Consider the following 21,408-nt stretch of genomic DNA (forward strand, 5'->3'; position numbering starts at 1 on the left):
GTCTGATGTGTCACCTAGGCATGAGAAGAACAGGAATCTTGTGATATGAAAGCTTCAGGGAGTAGAGCTGTAATTAAACATTTATGAAATTGTCTTCCAGGTGAGGTCAGAATAGCGCACTGTACCATGCGTGTACCACAAAGGTGCTGGGACTTGTCGTTTCTGTGGTTTGATGTCCCGTCTGTCCCCTATCCTTCTTTAATATGGTAAACAAGAGCAATTGAAATCAGGAGTTCAAGGTTGCTTTGGGCGCTGCCAGTTTGGATTACTCCAGATGGAATTTCCCTTTATTTTCACAAGACCGGATTTTACCCATTACTATCCTGAAATTGATTGGGGGGGATGAACAGAAATCCATTCAAGGTCAGCATTGTGGAAGTATGGAATATTTGCCATGGAATAGGCAAGGCAGCATTCAAGAAACTGATTGGAAGAGAGTAGTGCACTGAGACTAATTCTGGGTCAATGGGCTGGTAGCCATCACAGATCAGATGGGCTGAATGGTGCTGTCTTGTGACTCTATAGCAAATGCCCTCTTTGCATTGGCGAACTTTCAGAAATTATTGTGCCTGCTCCTGCCCTTGAACCATTTCCAGTTACTCGCCTTGGGAGACTGTCTGTCTGGTTCCACACACCTGCAGAGTTCTCTAGACACATCAACTTGCCCCTGTCAGTGTGGTAACCTGAAGGTTGACTAGAATTCTCCTCCGCTTCCTTTAATTAGCTGAAGTATGGGTCTTTAATGAGCCTGATCTGTCAACCTTGCCCTGTCAGTCTGTGATCCTGCCTCTGCACAAAATGCCCAGAGACTGAACCAGACTGGAGAATTGTCATATCGGAGCTAATTTTTAACACCGGGAGAAAGTGAGGACTGCAGATGCTGGAGTTCAGAGTCGAGAGTGTGGAGCTGGAAAAACACAGCCGGTCAGGCAGCATCTGAGGAGCAGCAGAATCGATGTTTCGAGCATTAGCTCTTTATCAGAAATCCCGATGAAGAGCTTATGCCCAAAACTTCGATACTCCTGCTCCTCAGCTGCTGCCTGACCAGCTGTGCTTTACCAGCACCACACCCCTGACTAATTTTTGACACTGCCCATCTCTAACTTGGACTAAAATTCTAAGACCTGGAATCTGCGTATTGAGCTTTAAAGTTGGATTTGTGTTCATTTTTGCCACTTTATGGTAAATTATGAGGAGGCACCACAGTCAAGGTGAAGTCTCGTCAATGTTTGTTGACGTATGACCAGGACCAAAATGAAGAACAGGAGAGATGCTGTCAGCACTTTGTTCTCGATTGTTTCCCCTCCCCTTTTTATAAAGGTGAGGACCCAGATCTTCCAGCTGCAGATTTGACTTCCTGTGAAAGGTGTGTGTCAAGACCTTCCTGAAATCCTTACCAAATAACTGGGTAATTGCCCAGGAGACTTAATCTGCTGCTGACTATTTCCCTGCATCTGGAACCCTCTAAAATATTTTACAACTGAATTTGAGGCAGATGCTTCAGAGAGTTCTAAAGTACTGAGCTTAATACTTCTTGACCTGCCTCAGCTCATCCCAAACACACACGATGCCCTGGAAATCTTTGGCCACTCCTCTCATATATCTGACCCATTCTACCCTCTCACCCATTTGGCTTCCATCCATATCTACCCACTCACCAGCCACTCAACACCCCTTCCCCCACTGGCCCTCTATTTTCTCTCAATTTCTAAAGCACTCCACCAAACCCTTACACGTCTGCCACCCCTACCCCCTTACCTGCCCACCTTTCACCCTTGCTCCTTGAGCATTTATCATCTCTCCATAGCTGCCATAGTGTCTTTTGGAGCTTTAGACTATGTTTATATACTCTGATAGGGTAGCGGTTGCATCTGGCTTCTCTGAGATCCACTGTGGCCTTGTCTGTGTAGTTTGCTAGACCCTGTCTGTTGCTTCTGGTCAAGCCAAAAATTCTTGGGAATGCACGTAACCAGCCTTGCATCCTATTTGGGATGGAAATAGGGACTTCAACCTAGATCAGAAGATATGGACTCTGGATTTTATATTGTAATGTTACTTGTAAAGAGCTAGGAACCAGGTGTTTCATGCATTACATCTAATGTACTATATTTGACTGCACTGGAGCCTTGTGCCAAGCAACAATATGATAAACCACCTCCAGAGCAGTGAGAAATACAGTCAGTGAAATAACTAGATTTTGGAGTCTAAAGTGTGATAAATTCTAACTGATAGAAGAGAGAAGACGTAAGTGGGGGGTGGGGTACAGCTTTATCTTGTAAATGCTCCAGATTCCAATCCGGAACACATTTGTCAAGGAATGATGTATGAAAGTGTAAATCTGAAATAAAATGGCACTGGAATGAAGTCACCAATCAAGGAGATGTTTTTACTGTCAGTGTTGTATGAAAGTCTGGCCAATTATTCACCTCCAGTTTAATTCTGATTACCATACAGGAAATAGACTTGTGTATCTCACTGTGCCTAAATGTAAGCCCATAAGACACAGGAGTAGAAGAAAGGCCATTCGGCCCACCAGGTCCACTCTGCCATTCAATCATGGCTGATGGGTATTTCAACACCATTTACCCGCACTCTCCTGTAGCCCTTAATTTCTTGCGAGATCAAGAATTTCTCAATCTCTGCGTCCACAGCGCTCCGTGGCAATGAGTTCCACAGGCCCACCACTCTCTGGCTGAAGAAATGTCTTCTCATTTCCATTATAAATTAACTCCCTCTAATTCTAAGGCTGTGCCCATGGTCCTTGTATCCCTGCCTGGCGGAAACAAATTCCCAGCGTCCACCCTTTCAAAACCATGCATTATCTTTGTAAGTTTCTATTAGATCTCCCCTCAACCTTCTAAACTCTAATGAATGCAATCGCAGGATCCTTAGCAGGTCGTCATATGTTAGGCCTACCATTCTAGGGATCATCTATGTGAATCTCTGCTGGACACGCTCCAGTGTCACTATGTCCTTCCTGAGGTGTGGGGCCCAAAATTGGACACCATATTCTAAATGGGGCCTAACCAGAACTTTATAAAGTCTCAGTACATCACTGCTTTTATATTCCAACCCTATTGAGATAAACGACAACATTACATTTGTTTTCTTAGCCATGGACTCATCCTGAATATGTGTTGTATGATGCGCAACCCCCACCAGAGGGGAAGAAGTCACATAATTGCATTTCACATTGAGTATAAGATGGCTCAGTGGTTAGCAGTGCTGCCTCACAGCATCAGGGACCTGGGTTCGATTCCCGCCTCGGGCGACTGTCTGTGTAGAGTTTGCACATTTTCCCAGTGTCTGCATGGGTTTCCTCTGGGTGCTCTGGTTTCCTCCCGCAATCCAAAGATGTGCAGATCAGGTGAATTGGCTAGGCTAAATTGCCCATAGTGTTAGGTGCTTTAGTTAGGGGTAAATACAGGGTAGGGGATTGGGTCTGGGTGGGTTACTCTTCAGAGGGTCGGTGTAGACTTGTTGGTCCGAAGGGCCTGTTTCCACACTGTAGGGAATCTAATCTAATCTACACAGCACTAAGTTTTCCAGTGCTCAGATGCCATCTAAAACCATGGGAACACAATTCCATTGGTGTATAACTATCAGCCCAAACATAAGATGCAATTTCAGCTGCCCTGAGGTACTCAGTTATCGGTTGACAGTCGTTGGAATTCGGGAGTCTTTCTGTTTAGTTCTGGCTGATTTTGCTTGCACAGGCCAGATTGGAAGAGCAGCTTAGAATGACAAATAATCTTTGCACATTTATCAAGTTATCATCAACGCTTACTTAAGACGCAAATCATACAGAACACCTACTGGTGAGCACAGGACTTATCACAACATTTATTAAGGTGATGTCAAAGTTTAGTCCGTTGATTCCAGCCCAACAGAATGGCATGTCATGGTCTCTGCCACCCCTGCCAGTATGTGGGTCAGAGTCCATGTTTGATGTTGTTCATTGCCACCAGTCCTCCTTTGCCTATATGTTGTCTAGGGTTTATCTAATAGTCGATGGTAGAAGGTACACCACCATAAAATCTTCAGAGAGAAATTGCTCTCCGTTATCAAGCTGGCTAATTGCATGGTAGCAATAAGTGCAACTGCTAGTCTAGACCAATAACACAGATTAGTGCAGATCTCCCCTCTCTCCCCCACAGACTGTACATGGCAGCAGATTGGGTGGAACTCAATATAATGTGCACATTAATTCCTTCAGCCCTATTACCTTATACAATGGGGTGTGGGGGGGGTGGTAAAGGAGCCTGATGCAAGATTCCTGTCCACTGCTAGTGGAATACTAATTAGGTGAAGAAATGAGCCACTGAAAGCCAATTATCCCTGTATTTAGTGTTGTCCCGGCGATTTAACAGAGCTCACGTGGGTCTCCTGTGGTTCCCAATAAATACAATCAGGTTTGCCCACAGCTAACTGAAGTGTCCCTCTTTGGGCACTTAGAGACTGAGGCAGAGGAGTACTGGTAAAACCCACAACCTCTGCTCCAGCCCCCTTCCTGTGACTACTATTGCATGTCTGGGAACTGCCTGCAGGGATACAGTGTTGATTAATTGTGTAGGGCTTTGGCCATGATCAGAAGCAGCTACCTTTCCTGGTGGTGCTTTTATTTAAATGGTTTGAAAAATGTGGGTGTCACTGACTCAGCATTTAATGCCCTTCCTTAGTTACCCAGGGGATAGGTAAGAGTCAGCCACATCGCTGTGGGTCTGGAGTCACACAGAAGGCAGATGAGGTAAGGATGAAAGATGCCCCTCCCCCAATGGGGCTTTGTAAACCAGATGGGTTTTGTACAGCGATCGACAATAGTTACACAGACCCCACTCTAATAATCTTATTTTCGTTCCAGATTTTTTCTGAGTTTAAACTTGGTCATGTATTCTAGTGGATTTAAACCTGTGACACCAGGACATCAGCTTGGAGCTCTAGATTATTAGCAGTAACACTGCAACTATGCTATCACCTTCAGCCATGAAGCACCACTGGCTGATGTATCAGTTGGATTTCTACTCCTCGTTGGCCTTTGAACATTCAGGAGGCCTGATGCTTGAGTGCACTTATAGATTGGGTTGAACCTTGCCTTGGAGCCGACATAAAGCGTCTGCTAGTTTTCCAACCAATTTTGGAGTGTAAGGGAAGAACCACATCGCGAGTAGTTAATTTTGCCGCATGCCTTTTTTTGTGTGTAATTTATTATCTGGATGCATCAGCTCTTCTCTTGAATTCAATGTGAATGAGTCAGATATACAGTTCTTCCTTTCAGGATCCCTTGAGTTAAAGTCTTTTTGGTGATTGTGAAAAATTGATTTCGAAGTCACCAGTTCCAATGGTCTTGTGATTGGACGTGCTGCTCAGTCATTCACCTGGGAAACTGTGGCGGAGGGGGAGACCCTTAGTTAATTCTCACTGGGTGAGGCAACTCACACAGGCTCCTTTGACAGTCCAGGCCCAACCCTCAACCTCCACCACCTGGAAGGATGAAGGAGGCAGACGCACATGAGGATTCGACCAAGTTCAAGTTCCACCATCATGACTTGAGAATATATCTCCATGTCTTCACTGGATCAAAATGCTGGAAATCCTTTCCAAGCAGCAGTTCAGAAAGTCAGCTCGCTACCACTTTCACAAGGGCAGTTAGGGATGGACAAAATGCAGGTCCAGCCAGAAATAGCCACAGCCTATGGGTGAATCAGAAAACAATTTTGGTAATTTCTTCTCTCTGGCTAGAAACATTTGTTAGAAAATTTCAATGACTGCCCCTCAGATGAGGCAGGGGTGTCTGGAGATTTTTCCAACATTTGCTTTTTCAAGGGATCATCCATGAAGAATTGGAGTGTGGTGAGGATATGTTTTTCAGGGTCAGCACAAGGAGCTTTAGCTTGACCAGCATCTTCAAGGGAGCAGGGGCCAAAAGATCTTAGAGATTTTGAATGATTCACAGTGACACAGCTACATCCTGCAGCCTGGGAGAAGTTTACTATCAATACAGTGAGTGTATTGTATTGGTTAATCCAGCTTGTAAGGGTTTCTACAATGAAGGATCCTATTGATTGTGAGTATGCACAGCTTGAGAAACTCTTCTTTTTAAATAGACAAGTATTTTTATTGAAGAGATGTGTGTAATAAATGGCTTCAGCATTTAAAGACCAGATATGTAATTCCTGAAAGGGTTGTTACATCAACATACTGTCTGGCCAGTCTTTGTTTAGTCTGCTTGTTGCATATGTAGCAGTCGGAAGGCTGCTAGCATGACTTTGGAGCTGACTGAGGAGGCATTGAAATAGGATGCGAATTACCCCTTTAGATTGTATCTACCGTGAGCTTAATCAGGTCACTTTAGCAGGTTCTTGAGAGGCCTGTATTAAAGGATAGCATTGTTGCTGGATAATCAGAAATTGACCGCAGAGGATTTGTGGCGAATGGAGGAGTTTAAGGTGAAACCGGAGATTTTTTTTAAAAAGTGGATTTTACAATGCTTGAATTTAACTGAGAAAGAAAGATGAACTATGCCAGCTGGTGTTAATAAACTGGTGTTCCTTTATAAGCTTGGCAGAAGATGGGGTTCCCTGATTAATTGAGGGGAGCAGTGAATTTACGAGGAAGCTATAGGGATTAGAAATTTACGTTGATGGGATATGACAAAATAAAGGTGGAAGTAGTTTGTGTAAAGGCCGGCCAGATAGGCATAATGACCTGCATTGTAAATTAGACAACATGGTTCCACGGTGGAATTAAGAATGTCAACTTGAGTGAAATAAATGTAAGGGCCAGCAGGGTCCCACAACTTTATCCTGGTTCTGGGGCAGTGGCGGCAAAATGGTGCATGAAGGTGCTTAATTGACTCCAGGAGCATGTCTCTGCAAGGCCACTGGTTTGAGGATAATGGTGTGGAGGAGCTGACCACGAAAATGGAAAGAAACACAAATCTAAAAGCTTCTTAAAAACCGAAAGAACTCTGGATGCTGTAAATCAGAAACAAAAGCGGCAACGAAAACAAACGGCCTGCTGGAAAAACTCAGCAGGTCTGTCAGCATCTGAGTTAATACTTCTGTTCTAGTGAGCCTTCCTCAGAATTGTTCTGAGGAAGAGTCACTCAAGCCAAAACATTAACTCTGATTTCTCTAAAAGCTTCTTTAGAGTTTATGGACATGAGCTCGTCTTAAAATCATGAGTTAACTCTGTTTTACTGAATAAATGTTATGTTTCAATGTTTTTTTTCTATCCCAGTGGTGTACTGCAGGAACCCCAATGAAAGATTATGTTTTATTTCACTCTATTTGTAATCTTGACAGATTAATCCCCGTTGGAGAGCTGGCATTCCTATTCGTTTTCTTTGCTTTTAAAGGACACATCAGTCAGTAATCTTAGAGAATGGATATTTTATTTTCCCCACGGAAGGTTTGTTTTAGATGTATCTGTTACTTAATGACAATTATCCAATTAGTTTTGTGTTTAATTGTTAATGGCTTCCTAATTCTCTATCTTATAAGTTGTACCACAATGAATATGATCAGAACTTGTTTTTTTCTCCTTTGAGATGTGGGCGTCATTGGCCAGGCCAGCACTTGTGAGCCATCCCTAAATGCCCCTCAATAAGATGACGGCAAGCTACCGCCTTGAGCCTGTGCAGTCCATTGAGTGTAGATGCAGCCACAATGTTGTTAGAGAGGGAAGGTGTTTCAGGATTTTGACCCAGTGACACTGGGGAAACAGCAATACATTTCCAAGTCGAGAAGATGAGTGGCTTGGGGAGGGCTTTGCAAGTGTTGATGTTCCCAAGCATTTGCTTCCCTTGTTTGTCTAAATAATAATTTTGAAAGTTTGGAAGGTGCTGTCTAAGGAAGCTTAGTGAATTTCCGTAGTATATGTCTTAGCTGTTATATAATGCTGCTGCTACTGAGCGTCAGTGGTGGAAGGAATGGGTGCTTATGGATGTGCTAATCAAGCAGGTCGCTTTGTCATGGGTGGTATCAAGCTTCGAGAGCGTTGTTGGAGTTGCACTCATCCAGGCAAGCGGGCAGTATTCCATTACACTTCTTTCTGACTTAGAGGAGCCGGTGTTGGACTAGGGTGGACAAAGTTAAAAGTCACATTATAGTCAAGCAGGTTTATTTGGAAGCACTAGCCTTAGGAGCGCTGCTCCTTCATCAGGTGGTTATGAAACAGGACCGTAAGACACAGAATTTATAGCAAAAGATTAAAGTCTCAGGCAGCTGAGATGATATACTGAACAAACCTCGATTGTTAAGTCTTTCATCTTTTAGAATGGGTTTGCTGGTTTCGGTTCTTTAATGTGTAAATCCCAGAACTACTTTTAAGTCACATTCTCGAGATAACTTCAGGTGTTATAACAAAAGATGATGTCTCAGCTCTGACAATGCTTTAAAGGTGTGAGGTTAGAGTCTGTCTGTATCCCAGTCTTGAGGCAGACTGGTTCTGTTTCCAAAGTAGGAATTGACAAAATATTACATGGATTAACTGCCTACATTGACTTTCAGCAGGTTATGCATTTTTTTTGAGCAGAATAGAATGTATTTGCAAATATAAGTTTATTGTGTGTGCGTGCATGTGTGTACGCAGAGGGGGGAGAGAGAGAGAGAGAGAGAGAGAGAGACTGTGTGTGTGTGCTTGGTAAAGTGTGAGGGTGATGTGGTATAAGCCTGTGAGAGGGTGTGCTTGTGTAGATGTTAGCACGGGTCATCCTGTCGGGACCCCACTGCATTAGACACCCTTACTCGCTCACTCTTACTTGCTCGCATAGACCCTCTCTAATTCATACGCGCTCTCATAGACACACACATACACCCACTACACTATGTGTGCGTCTATGAGCGTGCATATGAATTATAGAGGGTCTATGTAAGTATGTAAGATTGTGTGAGTGAGGGTGTCTAATGCAGTGGGGTCCCGACAGGATGACCTATACTAACATCTACACAAGCACACCCTCTCACAGGCTTATACCACATCACCCTCACACTTTACTAAGCTTGCACACATGCAAACACACTCTCTCTCAAGTGTACGTATACACGCACACACTCACTCTATCTGTCTCTCCTGCACATGTGCACACACAAAAGTCCATGGGATGAATTTGTATTTGCAGAATTATATTTGCAGATACATTCAATTTTGCTCAAAAAATGCACAACCTGCAGGCAGTAAATCCATGTTATATTTTATAAATTCCACTTTGGAAACAGAACCAGGTACAGACAGACTCTGACTTCATACCTTTAATGCATTGTCTGAGCTGAGATGTCACCTTTTGTTATAAAACCTGAAGTTCTCTCGAGAATGTACCTTAAAAGGAGTTCTGGGATTTACATATTAAAGAATTGAAACCAACAAACCCATTCTGAAAGACGAAAGACTTAACAATCTAGGTTTGTTCAATATATTATTTCAGCTGCATGAGACTGTGTCATCTTTTGCTGTAAATTCTGTGTTTTATGGTCCTGCTTTGCAACCACCAATGAAGAAGCAGCACTTCCAAATAAACCCATTGGACTATAACCTGGTGTTGTGATTTTTAACTTCTGACATATGCTTTGTAGATGGTGGACAGGCTTTGGAGAGTCAAGGGGTGAGTTACACAACTGCAGGATTCCAAGCCTCTGATCTGTCACCATACATGTCTTCACTCTCTCCACATTTTTATCCCTTCCTAATATAGCATTGGCACCTTATTTGACAATGAACATCATTAGCCTTTAGTAATTCAACTGAATAGGTGCTGTTCATACATGAGCCTCACCAGCAAGTGGACACCAGTTGTTTCATACAGGGGAAGCCGGAGCTAAAGCTGATGATGCTCACATCCGGATTGACACATGGATTTCAAATACCGTAGTCAGAAGCAGGAATGATGTGTGATCTTCAATTCCATAATCAAAAATCACAGGGCTTAGTTGAAGAGCTAATTATAATATCCCAATCATTATCCCAGTGTGGACCCATTATTGGCCATGAGCTTTTGGTGTGCATTGCTCATTAAACAAAAACTGTCTGCTGTTGATATCTTCCATTGAGGTTTATTTCATTAGAGAGAGCCCTTCAATGTATTGTCCATAGTTTCACCACGCAATATAATAACCTTGATGTGCAATTCTCACTGTACAAGGAATGCTCTGAATGTAATGTCCTCAGCTCTTATTTTGAAATAAGAGGTTGAACGTGTTTATGTTTTATTGATGAGGTTTTAACTAGTTCATCATTTCAGGGGAAACTGCCATAGTCACAGAGGACTATAGGGCAGCTCTCTCATTAGAGAGAGACGACTGATGGTGAGTTTAACATGAGAGTCACCACGTCTCAGATGGTGGGACCTCAGTTGTTGTGGGAATTCAACCTGTGCTGTTGGCATCCCTCTGCATTGCAAACTAGCCAATTGAGCTAACCGACCCCCAAGCAGTCCAGACATGGCTAAAGTGCATGGAACTTAAATATGTTTAGTATCTCTCGTCTTTGATGTCAGAGGCAAAACATGGGAATATGCTGGAGAAAATCTCTTCCTGTTTCCCCATCTTCTTATTTCCTTCTTCCTCATTGTTTGCACCTATAATTTATCCTGCCCTGTTTCTTTTTTACAGGCTCGTGTGGAGGAGCTAGAAGAGGAACTAGAGGCCGAACGGACCATGAGAGCTAAGGTAGTGATGGCCTGTGCTTCATTGATCTGTTGAATTTAAAATAATAAGCGCAAAAAATCTGTCAGTTGACTTCTTTTAAGAAGGGTTAAGGGGATATTCACTGTTCTACAATCCATACTGCATAGAGAAATAGAACCTCTTCTAATATAGAAACTGTGTCACTGAAACAATCATGTTTTTGGATTTAAATCAAGTTGGAAGAACTTTCTCTAGTCTAATTGAACTGTTGAAAGTAGCCTTGAGCTTTTCTGACAAGAAATATCACAGTCCATCATCAGTCTACTCTGAATCAGCCATTATGAACTGAAGTGCTACTCATGAGATTACCATTAGCATTAACAAAGGAGAAATGAAATCTTTTCACTTTTCCTGCTTTTGGAGGTTTGTCCCTCCATGGTTTATTCTTTTCAGATGCTTAATTGATTATCTTTGGAAAGCCACGACTGAATCTTCTGCATCATGAACCATTGCAGCTCGGGAGATGTTTTGCACTGTTGGCAGTACTACCTTGTGAAGTTAAACCAAAGTTTTTGTCCATGCTGAGTGGCAGACATCAATGATCCTGGACACAATTCAACAAGGAGGTGACTGTTCTTTCCAATTGCTTGGCTAAGCTGTATCCTTCAATCAACATCTCCCAAGCAGATTATATGGTTACTGCCCCATTGAGATTGGTGGCTCCTTGCTTTGTGCGAGTTGACTGCAGGATTTTCTACATCGTAGAAATTAAACTCAGACAGGTCGCTCTGTGGAGAGAAAGCAGAGTTAACTTTTCAGTTAACTGAAGTTCCGGTTGAAGAAACTTTAGCTTTGGACTTGAAACTTTTAAGTTTGCTTTCTCTGCACAGATACTGCGAGACTTGCTGAGTTTTTCCAGCAATTTCTGCTTTTGTTTCAGATTTCCAGCATCCGCAGTTTTTTCCCCACAGTGTAAGTGTTTGCATGGTATTTAGTTGGCTTTAAAGCACTTTGAGATATTTTGAGCTTGTGGAAAGGTTTATAAATGGAAGTTTTTCTTTATTATGGCTGCGCCAGGTGCTCTATTATTATAAACGTTGAATTCTAACCTGAGCTACTGTGACTGGAAGATTTTTCCATTTCCTTGAATGCACGGAGAAAAGTGAAACCATCAGTTTGTTTTGCAAAACGTAATCATTATTTCCCTACATTACGAGAGTGACTACATTTCAAAAGTACATAATTGGCTTGGAAACGCTCGGGGACATCCTGAGGTTGTGAAGCATGCTGTATAAATAACAATTTCTCTTTTTTTCTTATGCAGTAGTATTTCAGTAGCTGAGACAGGTTTCTGGCCTCTGGCACCACTTTGTTGAAGTGCTGGCCCAGCTCAATCTGGCAAACCAAAATGAGAGCTATTGTAAAATGTGTTTTTACAGTTGGAAACGCTTTCACTGGAAGAATTTCTAAAACATGCTACTGTCGGGATTTCTTTCAGTTCAGTCCGAGTGGCAGCATTTGAATTAGCGCAAGAGAAAAATGGCAGCCACTTGAGGTCGCACATGCTCAGTTGCTGATGTATCACCTTTGAGACAGAGTCCACATGGGCAAATAGTGTGGAAAGCAGTCTGCAAGTGCTTGGCCAGACCAGAAGCATTGCCAAGACCTAGTTAAGAATGCCTTGGTTCCTGGTTCATCTCTGGCAAGGTTGGGAGAAACAGCGTTTGTTACTAGAAGCACTTTGCATCTAAAGGCAACCTGGAGGCAATGTTGGAATTTAAATTCTGCAGAATTCCTTTATTAAGAGAGGCTGGGACCTTTTTTCACTGGAGCATAGGAGGTTGAAAGGTGACCTTATAGAAGTTTATAAAATCATGAGGGGTATAGATGGGGTTAATGGTAGGTGTCGTTTCCTGAGGGTGGGAGATTTCAAGACTAGGGGGCATATTATCTATGGTGAGAGGAGAGAGATTTTTTCACTGAGAGTGTTTCACGTGTGGAATGAACTTCCTGAGGAAGTGGTGGGTGTGGGCACAATTACAATGTTTTAAAGACAGTTGGATAAGTATGTGAATGGGAAAGGTTTGGAGGGCTATGGATCAAGAGTGTGGTGCTGGAAAAGCACAGCAGATCAGGCAGCAACCTAGGAGCAAGAGAATTGACATTTCGGCAAAAGCCTTTCATCGGGAAACGTAGATTCTCCTGCTCCTCGGATGCTGCCTGACCTGCTGTGCTTTTATAGCTCGATACTCTTGACTTTAATCTCCAGCATCTGCAGTACTCACTTTTGTCTTGGAGGGATATTACTCAGGAACAGGCAGGTGGGACTAGTTTAGTTTGGGATTATGTTCGGCATGGACTGGTTGGACTGAAGGGTCTGTTTCCATGCTGTATGACTCTGATCGTGCAACTGCCAGTTTGTTTGAATCTTAATGGAAGCAGGTTCTATTTATATGTAAGGTGCAAGAAGAATTGATTGTTATTATTAGAATTGTATTGAATTTACAGCACAGAAACAGTCTCCAATGATCTATGGTAGTGTTTATGCTCGCCATTAACTTCCTTCCATCCAATCAATGCATCCTTCCATTCCTTTCTCCCTCTGCCCTTGTTCTCCCGAACAAAGTACTCACCAAAATAAGCTCAGTAAAACCAATTTTTACATCATGCTTGCATTTAACACATCAAAACATCTCAAAGTACTGCACAAGTGATTTCTTTTGGCAGCATATTTAACTCTTATTAAAAACAAGATAGCATCGTTTCTGAATTTGGAGTGGTTTCTAACTGTTGCTTTTGAGATTTATTTACCGTGCACTGGTTAGTTTGCAAAGGTTTGTCAGAATTGAGACTTAACCTGAACTGAGTACGTTTTATGGCATGCTTTATGCAGAGTGGCTCTGAGTGCAAGTCATTTTACCATATGATGAGTTAGCTGCCCTTTCGGATTTGTTGCATTTAGATTCAGTTCACTGGGAGCTACACTGGAAAGATGATCCATACTGGAGATATAGGCATGTGGTGTCCTTCAAAGCCTGCAATTGCATACTTGCAATCAACTCTAGTGTTTTTGACATAAATCTTCTATCTGTGCATCTTCCTGCATGATGTGGTGTGGTTTGCACTCATCAGGAATGTCTTTTTACAATGCTTTCATATGTGATGGGTTTGAAAATCACAGTATCCCAACAGATACTGTGGAACCAGGCCTTTCGACCCATCAAGTCCAAACCAACCCTCTAAAGAGCATCTCACCTTGATCCACCCCACCAACCCTATCCTGATAACCTTGTATTTCCCATGGCTAATCTACCTAGCCTGCAATTTAGCATGGCCAAGCCATTTAACTCGCACATCTTTAGACTGTGGGAGGAAATCCATGTAGACATGGAGAATTTACAAACTCAACACAGACAAGTCGCCCAAGGGTGGAATCGAATTCTGGTCCCTGGCACTGAGGCAGCAGTATTGATCACCATGCTGACCTCCTTGGGCACCCCCCCCCCCCTACCACCATGTAGTCAGTCTGCATGCACTGGCTAAACCGTAGACTTTCAGCCTCCATTCTGCTTGATAAGGCAGATCTATCTTGTCCTGGATTTCACAAGAACCAAGCAATCCGATACAGCAATGAACAATTTAGCCCATCAGGGTTGTTGTGCCATTCAGCATGATCATGTGACTGTTGCCTCAACTCTGCCTTGCTGTCTGCCCTCCTGAACCCTTGGCTCCCTTATCATTAAAACCAAATTAACAAACTTATTTGTGAATAGATTCGATTTCACAGCCTCCACACTCTATGGAAAAGGGTTCTGCAGGCTGGCGACGCAAGGAGAGAAAATGTTTCTTCTTATCTCATTCTTAACTGGAGACCTCCAACTTTTAAACAGTACCCCCCTAGTTGTTGTCGCTCTTGCTAGAAGAGAGCAACCTCTCAGCATACACTTTGGTAAGTCTCCAGTGGAGCTTATGAGCAGAATTTTCCCTTTTTGTATGTTGGGGGTGGGGGTGCACAAGCATGTTAGGTGGTGTATTACACTGTATCTCACTTCAATCACACCATCAATTTGAATGTTTTACCCAGTTAACAAAATGGCTAATTTGATCATTTTTATCTGTTAATATCCATCAACCATGTTTCTTTAATAAAAAAGGTTATTAAATTGTGAATGAGACTTGCTTGACAGGGACCTAAATCTCATTTAAACAGTTTGAAAAATGAAAGTATAGAAATCCCAAAACATGTACACATTCAAACCGAAAAGACAGAAGGAGGAACTGTCTTCAGATATTCACTTTGAGAAAAAGATACTTTTTTCAGCCAATCATGGGTAGTTCTTGACGGAAACCAGGCTAAGGAGTGGAATGTTTTAGTGCTGTCAGTCTGGCCGTTGTAGACAGGTGTCACCAAACATAGGCAGCTGACTTTGGGATCTTATGCAACCACCCTATAGTGAGAAGTCTCCCAGTCACTTTCCAAGAGGATAGTGAGGCTTCACACTGGACTCACGATGACATATGCTTTCAGAAAGGGGAGAGCTGAACGGGAGCTCCTCCCTCTCGACAGGCTGGTTATAAAATACTCTAAACAGTATCCAAGGCAGAAACTAGAAATTGATAGTTGTAAACTTGGGTAGGGGTTCTCCATGAAACAAATATCACTGGATGTGTGACGTCCAACAATGCCTCATTTAAACAAAGAAAATTCCAATGTCCGTCCTTTGACTTCTTTCTTTAATAATATCTATTAAGGTATCCACAATCCTTCAGTCTCAAGTTTGAAAAACAATATTAAGTATAAAGCATAAGTAACTTATGACAAATATGAATAACAAGCTAGCACCACCCTATTTTGAGGGCCTCGTATTTGATTTTTTTTTAACCTTAATTGCTGGTGAGTTGAGAGTCCCCCAAAGGACCTTCTAATCAGCACTTAATTGTTGAGGGGGGCAAAAAGACCATGAGTTTCTTGCAGAGCCAACTTGCCCCATTATTTATAATAAAGTCAAAGTGCTGGAGAAACTCAGCAGCTCTGTCAACATTGCTGAAGAGAGAAACAACGTTTCATGTACGATATGACTCCTCTTCCCTTTTCTCTTTATCATTTCCCTTTCTTGATAGCTCTTATCAGCATGAAAGAGGGAAAATGATGCCCGTTATGCTTCAATAAGATTGCATGTTATTTGCCTAAGCTCTAATGGGTATAGGCTTAACTCACTCGCCCTTGCCACAACTCTTTGGACACTGATGCAATATGGTTTCTATAGCGACACAACTATTGGAGGTAATTTAGTCTGCATTTTTGGTTCTGAATGTGCATTATTTAAGTTTCTTTAAACTATATTGGTTTGAATTGTTCCAGCTGTTGCTGGAAGACCAGGAATTCTGAATCTTCATTCCACTTCTAGACTGTTGCTGGATATCTAACTTTTCCATGAAGGAAATCGAACTGCGTATGTCACACGCCTGTAGATTTTGTTACACATAAAGTTCAACCGGAATGAAGTTGTTTCAGCCTTTAGTAGGCCTAGTATGTCTTGGATTAAGCCCTGAAAGTGGAGTTAACTTGAGAAAGATTCCTCGTTATCTTATCTTTTTGCCTTTTGATTACTGGGGTATAGCATCTTAAGCACATTCCACTGTTTAATTACAGCAATCGATCAGTGCCTCTGTCCAAAGTGTCCTGTGGGCATAGACAGGAAATATTTATCACCTAATGTGTGCTACTTGAAAGGTTAGCCTCAGGCAAACTTTCTCCTGGAGCTAAAACCAAGGCTACTTTCATGTTGCTCGATTTGTCATAATGCAAGTGATCTTTTTTAATCTTCTGTCGTAGTGCTGAGGTGAGATAACACAGAGTTTGACAGGAAAGAAACTGTCTACACTATATTTTGTTACACTTCTAACAGGTGTTTGTAGAAGAGATGGAATTTGTAGTACTCCTTTATTATTTCCGAAAATTTATGATTGCCTTAAGCATTAAATTACATTTTCTGTAAGACCTTTGTGTTTTGAGCGAAAACTGCATCCAAACCTTCTCCCCTTTCTGGTGTGAGGTATTGGGTACAACATTGGCCAGGGTTTCTGCTGAATCTAATATCATGCAGTTCTGCTAAAATATATTTAGGTTGACTGAGCATTAAATTCCACAAAGTGAGCTCCTTTCAAATTATATTCCCAAAGGGCCTGTAAACTGCAGGTCCTTTTTTAGTGTGCAAAGAAGTTCCACTAAAACCTGAGTGACATGGATATTTGTTACAAAGGGGTTCAAGGAGGTATATCATCATCCTCACCCCAACCTCCTGAGGGAAACAAAATATTCCCACCCTACAAAATAATCCGACAGAAATGTCCTCTGAAGTTTGGCAACAGTTCCCAGGCGTTTCCTGGAACCTGCCGCAGAGTATCTTTTGTCTCTTCAGCAGTCAGCACAGCGAGCTGTGTCTAAGGGCAGTATGTGCAAATGCAATATCTGACAGATTGGGTGAGCATAGTTAAGTCAAAGGGCGTCTTTGTGCCTTCATGTAAGAAAGATTTCCATTTGTAGAGCAACTTTTCCAAAGAGTTTTGCAGCCTTTAAAAAACTGCTGCAAAGCACAGGAATTCTTTATTTTACAGGTAGGAATTACAAATAAAATGTACCCACAAAACTCCAATGGGATAATGATCAGGCAATCTACTTTGTGGTTTGGTTGATGGATACTGTTTGTCAATGCACCAGGGCAAGCTTGCTAGCTGCTCTTGAAATTTTCTCCTGCAGCTACCCAAGCAGTGGGGTGAGCTGCCCCGTACTCAAACCTGCCAAGTGATTGCATGCTATTAATGTGGCATTGATATGTATTTAACACAATAGACAAGCCTGTTTTTTTTTAAATTACAACAGTTTATTGTCCACTCCAAAGATGACCTCTTGAAAAGAATAACATTCCAACTCTACTGCCCTGAAAATATTATGGCCTGGATTATGGATTTAAGTGCCTGGAGCAGGACTTGAACCCACAACTTTCTGATTCATGGCGCTCAAGACCATGACTGCATTTCTGCTGTGTGCCATTTGCTTCATCAGAACATTGCATGTTCAATTTTTACAACAAATCCAGAAGTCTTTTAAACACTAATAAGAACTGTTCTGAGGAAGGGTCGCTGGACCTGTAACGCTAACTTTGATTTCACTCCACAGATGCTGCCATACTTGCTAAACCTTTTTCAGCAATTTCTGTTTTTGTTTCCGATTTCCAGCATCCAAGGTTCTTCTCGGTTTTTATTTAGCATTTTAAACACATCTTGTAACTGATGCAAAATGAAGTTGACCTGTTGTTCCACCCTATTGTGAAAGACTCTGGTTTTGTGAGAAACATTGCAATAGAAATTCTGGTGATTTCTCTCCGCTAGTGGAAGCGTGATAATATGACATTCTATTCGCCTTTCGTTCTCTCTCTAGATCCCGTTCCAAGCAATGGTTGTGTGGTTACTTTGAATAACCTTAAATATGATAGATAGAGGGATGATCTCCTTGAAGTTGTCCAGTTAATTAGAAGATTTGACATTGCAGATACAGGGAAGCTATTTCCTGTGGTGGAGAGAAACTGAACAAGAGCAATCTGCTTTAGCAGAGCTAGAATGTTTTCTGGCGAAGTCTAGAATCACTTCTTTATATAAATTGTATGTGGAATTCTGCAGCTTGTGTCTCCTGTTAGAAAACCGGAGTGACTATGGGTCAATGGAAAATGTCAAACTTGATAGATTTTTAGAAGATTTTTATTTTAATAGATTTATGGATCACAGAACAAAGTGGGAATAGTTGGAGTTAAGCTATAGACCGCACTGACCTAGTTAGACAGTGAAACCGGCTTGTAGGGATGAACAGGCTACTCCTGTTCCTATGTTTGGTTACTTGGGGCAAGGTAAACATTGCTAATGGTGTTAGGTGTCTCAGTCAGCCTCATGTTACTGAAACCACGCAGTATTTTACAGTCACACTTACCTCTTTCAGCACTTCACTTCTGACATGTCTCAGAATATATGTCAAAATGGTTTCTGTTTGAGGGTCACAAGTGTCTGAAACGTTGACACAGGCAGTCATTAGCTGATTGATAGTGGCCTAATCTGCCAACAGGAAGAATGGTGAGAACTTCAGATAGGGCCAGGGAGCTTGTTACATAGCTACCTTCCACCTTGTGTAGCTTCTAGCATGAAATGAGAGATGCCTTAGAAAGGCACAGTGGTATACCAGCATCAAGCAATACTGCTCAGGACTGAGTGCAAACAGACATTGGTCGTTTGGGACTGTTTCCAAATCTGACCTGGATCTGAGGGATCCTTTGTGAAACATTATTAGGAGACGCCAATCAGTAATCTGACAAGTGAATTGTGATAAAACGTAGGCATAGTCTTCAAATTAAAACCGTATTCTTCACCTGTATTTAGTGATGATGCTGCATAAGCTTAGTGTCAATACTTAGGTATATCTTTATAAGTGGCTGTACGATAGTCTGTACTGGCATTGTCGTGTTTCCTGTCTGAATGTTTTACACTGAGTGAGGTTGTAATAAAGGATAACACTGCCATGCGCTATAGTGTTCAATATTTTCTTTTATTCATGTGGACATCACCATTTATTATTCATCCCTAACTGGGGCAGTTGCTGTGGGTCTGCAGTCACATAGTCCAAATCAGGTTGGGACAAGCTTTCTTTCCTAAAGGGCGTTCAAGAACCAGATGGGTTTTACTGACAATTCACAATGGTTTCATGGGCAGCATTAAATTTTTAATTCCAGATTTTTATTGAATTTGAATGCTATTCACTGCCACATAAATCCTAGAACGTGACCTGGGTCTCTGGGTTAATAATTAACTGATAAAATCTCTGGGCCATCACCTCTCCTATAGGTCAGAGTGAGTTTCTTCACACAATTGCATAATGTCAATATCTAAGTGCATCTCAAGTGACTAGTGAAACTAACTGGGAGGGCCTGAAAGTGGATGTTTTATGATGTACAAAACAGCTGATTGTGAAGCAGCATCTTGTTCAACACCTCATAGAATCCCTGCAGTGTGGAAACCGGCCATACAGTTCAGACCCTCCGAAGACTATCCCACCCAGCCTCGTGTCCCTGCAAATATTTAGTCAAAGTGATGAGTTTGAAGGATTGTCTTGAATGGGTATTCCCAAGGTTTGGGGCCTCAGCATATCCACCGTTGGTGAAATGAATAAAATTAAAGAGGCACAATAAATGACAGTGAGAGCAGCGCATGTATGCCTGTGGATCTGGAAGAGGGAACAGAGTTGGGGAGGAGTGAGGCCACAGAAGAATTGTAAGCAAGGGTGAAATTGTCAAAACCTAGATGTTTTGTGACCAAGAGCCTTTTTTTGTTTGGTCACTGAGTGCAAGGGTTAGAGAGGTTGGGAGTTGAGACATGGGCAGCTGACCTCTGGATGACTTCAAGTTTTCAAAAGGATCGACCAGCCAGGAGTCTACAGGTAGGTAGATCTACAGCCAGGTAGATGTTCTTCCCATCACTGTCTGGTCATACTTGTTACTCACTGGCAGTTGTTATTTAACCCACATATCTTCAGAGCTTGAGGTTCACCCACTGTAGTGTGCCCTTAACCCATCCACAACCCTTCATTGTTAGCATCGTCTTCTGGAAACCCAACCAACTGAGGGTTCAGCTACAAACTGATGGACCACAGCATTTCAGGGAGGCAGCTCAGCACCATCTTCTCAAGAGCAATTGGGAGTAGACCATAAACACTGACCCAGCCAACAACCCACTCTCATCACATGACTTAATAAATCAAATAAGTTTTGCCAAGGTGGTCAGCCATTGGATGCCATCAGAACAGGGTCTGATGTTGTTCTGTATTGAGCTGTCTGCACCTATAGGTAACTGTTTACCAGTTAGGAATAAAACGGAGATTTTTCCTCTTGCCCACTGGGAATACTGAAGCCACTGTTACCACTTCAGATTACCATTTTGGAAGAATACTTGCCAACTTTGCCCAAATGGATGATTGTTCCTGAGACCCATCTGGTCTGGAATATGTTGCATTAATTCACTAAGGAGAATGGATTTATTTAAGCAGATCACGAGCAACTGAAGAAACCATATTTTGACAGAAGCATGATGTTTAATAAAGGGAAAGATAACCACAGTTTGAGGAATGTATGGAAATCTGGCTTTGAAGGCAACAGTCATCTCCGGATCTGTACGGGCACATATTTCTTCCTGTTGAGAATTGCAAAGCGATTACATGGGAATCTCAAATTTATGGGTCTTTTTTTCAGAAGTATGTTTACTGAGATAGCTTAAGGCTACATCAGGAAGTGTTCTGTTTCTACGGTTAGTCACCCAGCACCAACCCATCATTCCTGAGATAATTTGATTGTAAAATAGTAGCTAATGTCTGATTGCAACTTGGGGGCATGTTTCCAAGTGCAGGTCGGTAGCAAGGCATCTGTAGTTCCTTTGCTTCATGTCTTACCCTGACAGTGTGCGTTGAAAGGTTACAAGAACTTGTTGTCCTCTGTTTTCTAATATGTGCTGTTGGAATGGTTCACAGAAGCAGGGGTGAGGAGAGGTTGCACACGCTCAGAGTACCTCATCAGAGAGGCCATGGAAATCCAACCACTGGGTTGGGATTTCAGAACATGAGGCCCATGTGACCACGTGCTGCTGAGAGAGCTGCGAGCCAAGCTTCATTGCTAGCTTCATGCTGCTGAGCATGGGAACTTGGAAGCCCAGGAGCAGTCATTTCCTTGGGGCAGCTTATTGGAGCTCAGGA

General features: G+C 42.3%; 1 protein-coding gene across 21 annotated transcripts in view; it reads left to right on the forward strand.

Moving 5' to 3' along the window:
* LOC140463855 (putative uncharacterized protein MYH16) overlaps positions 1-21,408 on the forward strand; it is a 290,113-nt gene that overhangs the window by 201,379 nt on the left and 67,326 nt on the right. For all 21 annotated transcript variants that reach the window (XM_072558259.1, XM_072558260.1, XM_072558264.1 and 18 more), the window contains one exon: positions 10,608-10,664. In XM_072558259.1, coding sequence (XP_072414360.1) covers positions 10,608-10,664 — 57 coding nt within the window. The remainder of the gene's footprint in view (positions 1-10,607; positions 10,665-21,408) is intronic.

The sequence above is a fragment of the Chiloscyllium punctatum genome, chromosome 39 (genome assembly GCF_047496795.1).
Source record: "Chiloscyllium punctatum isolate Juve2018m chromosome 39, sChiPun1.3, whole genome shotgun sequence".
NCBI classification, from domain to species: domain Eukaryota; kingdom Metazoa; phylum Chordata; class Chondrichthyes; order Orectolobiformes; family Hemiscylliidae; genus Chiloscyllium; species Chiloscyllium punctatum.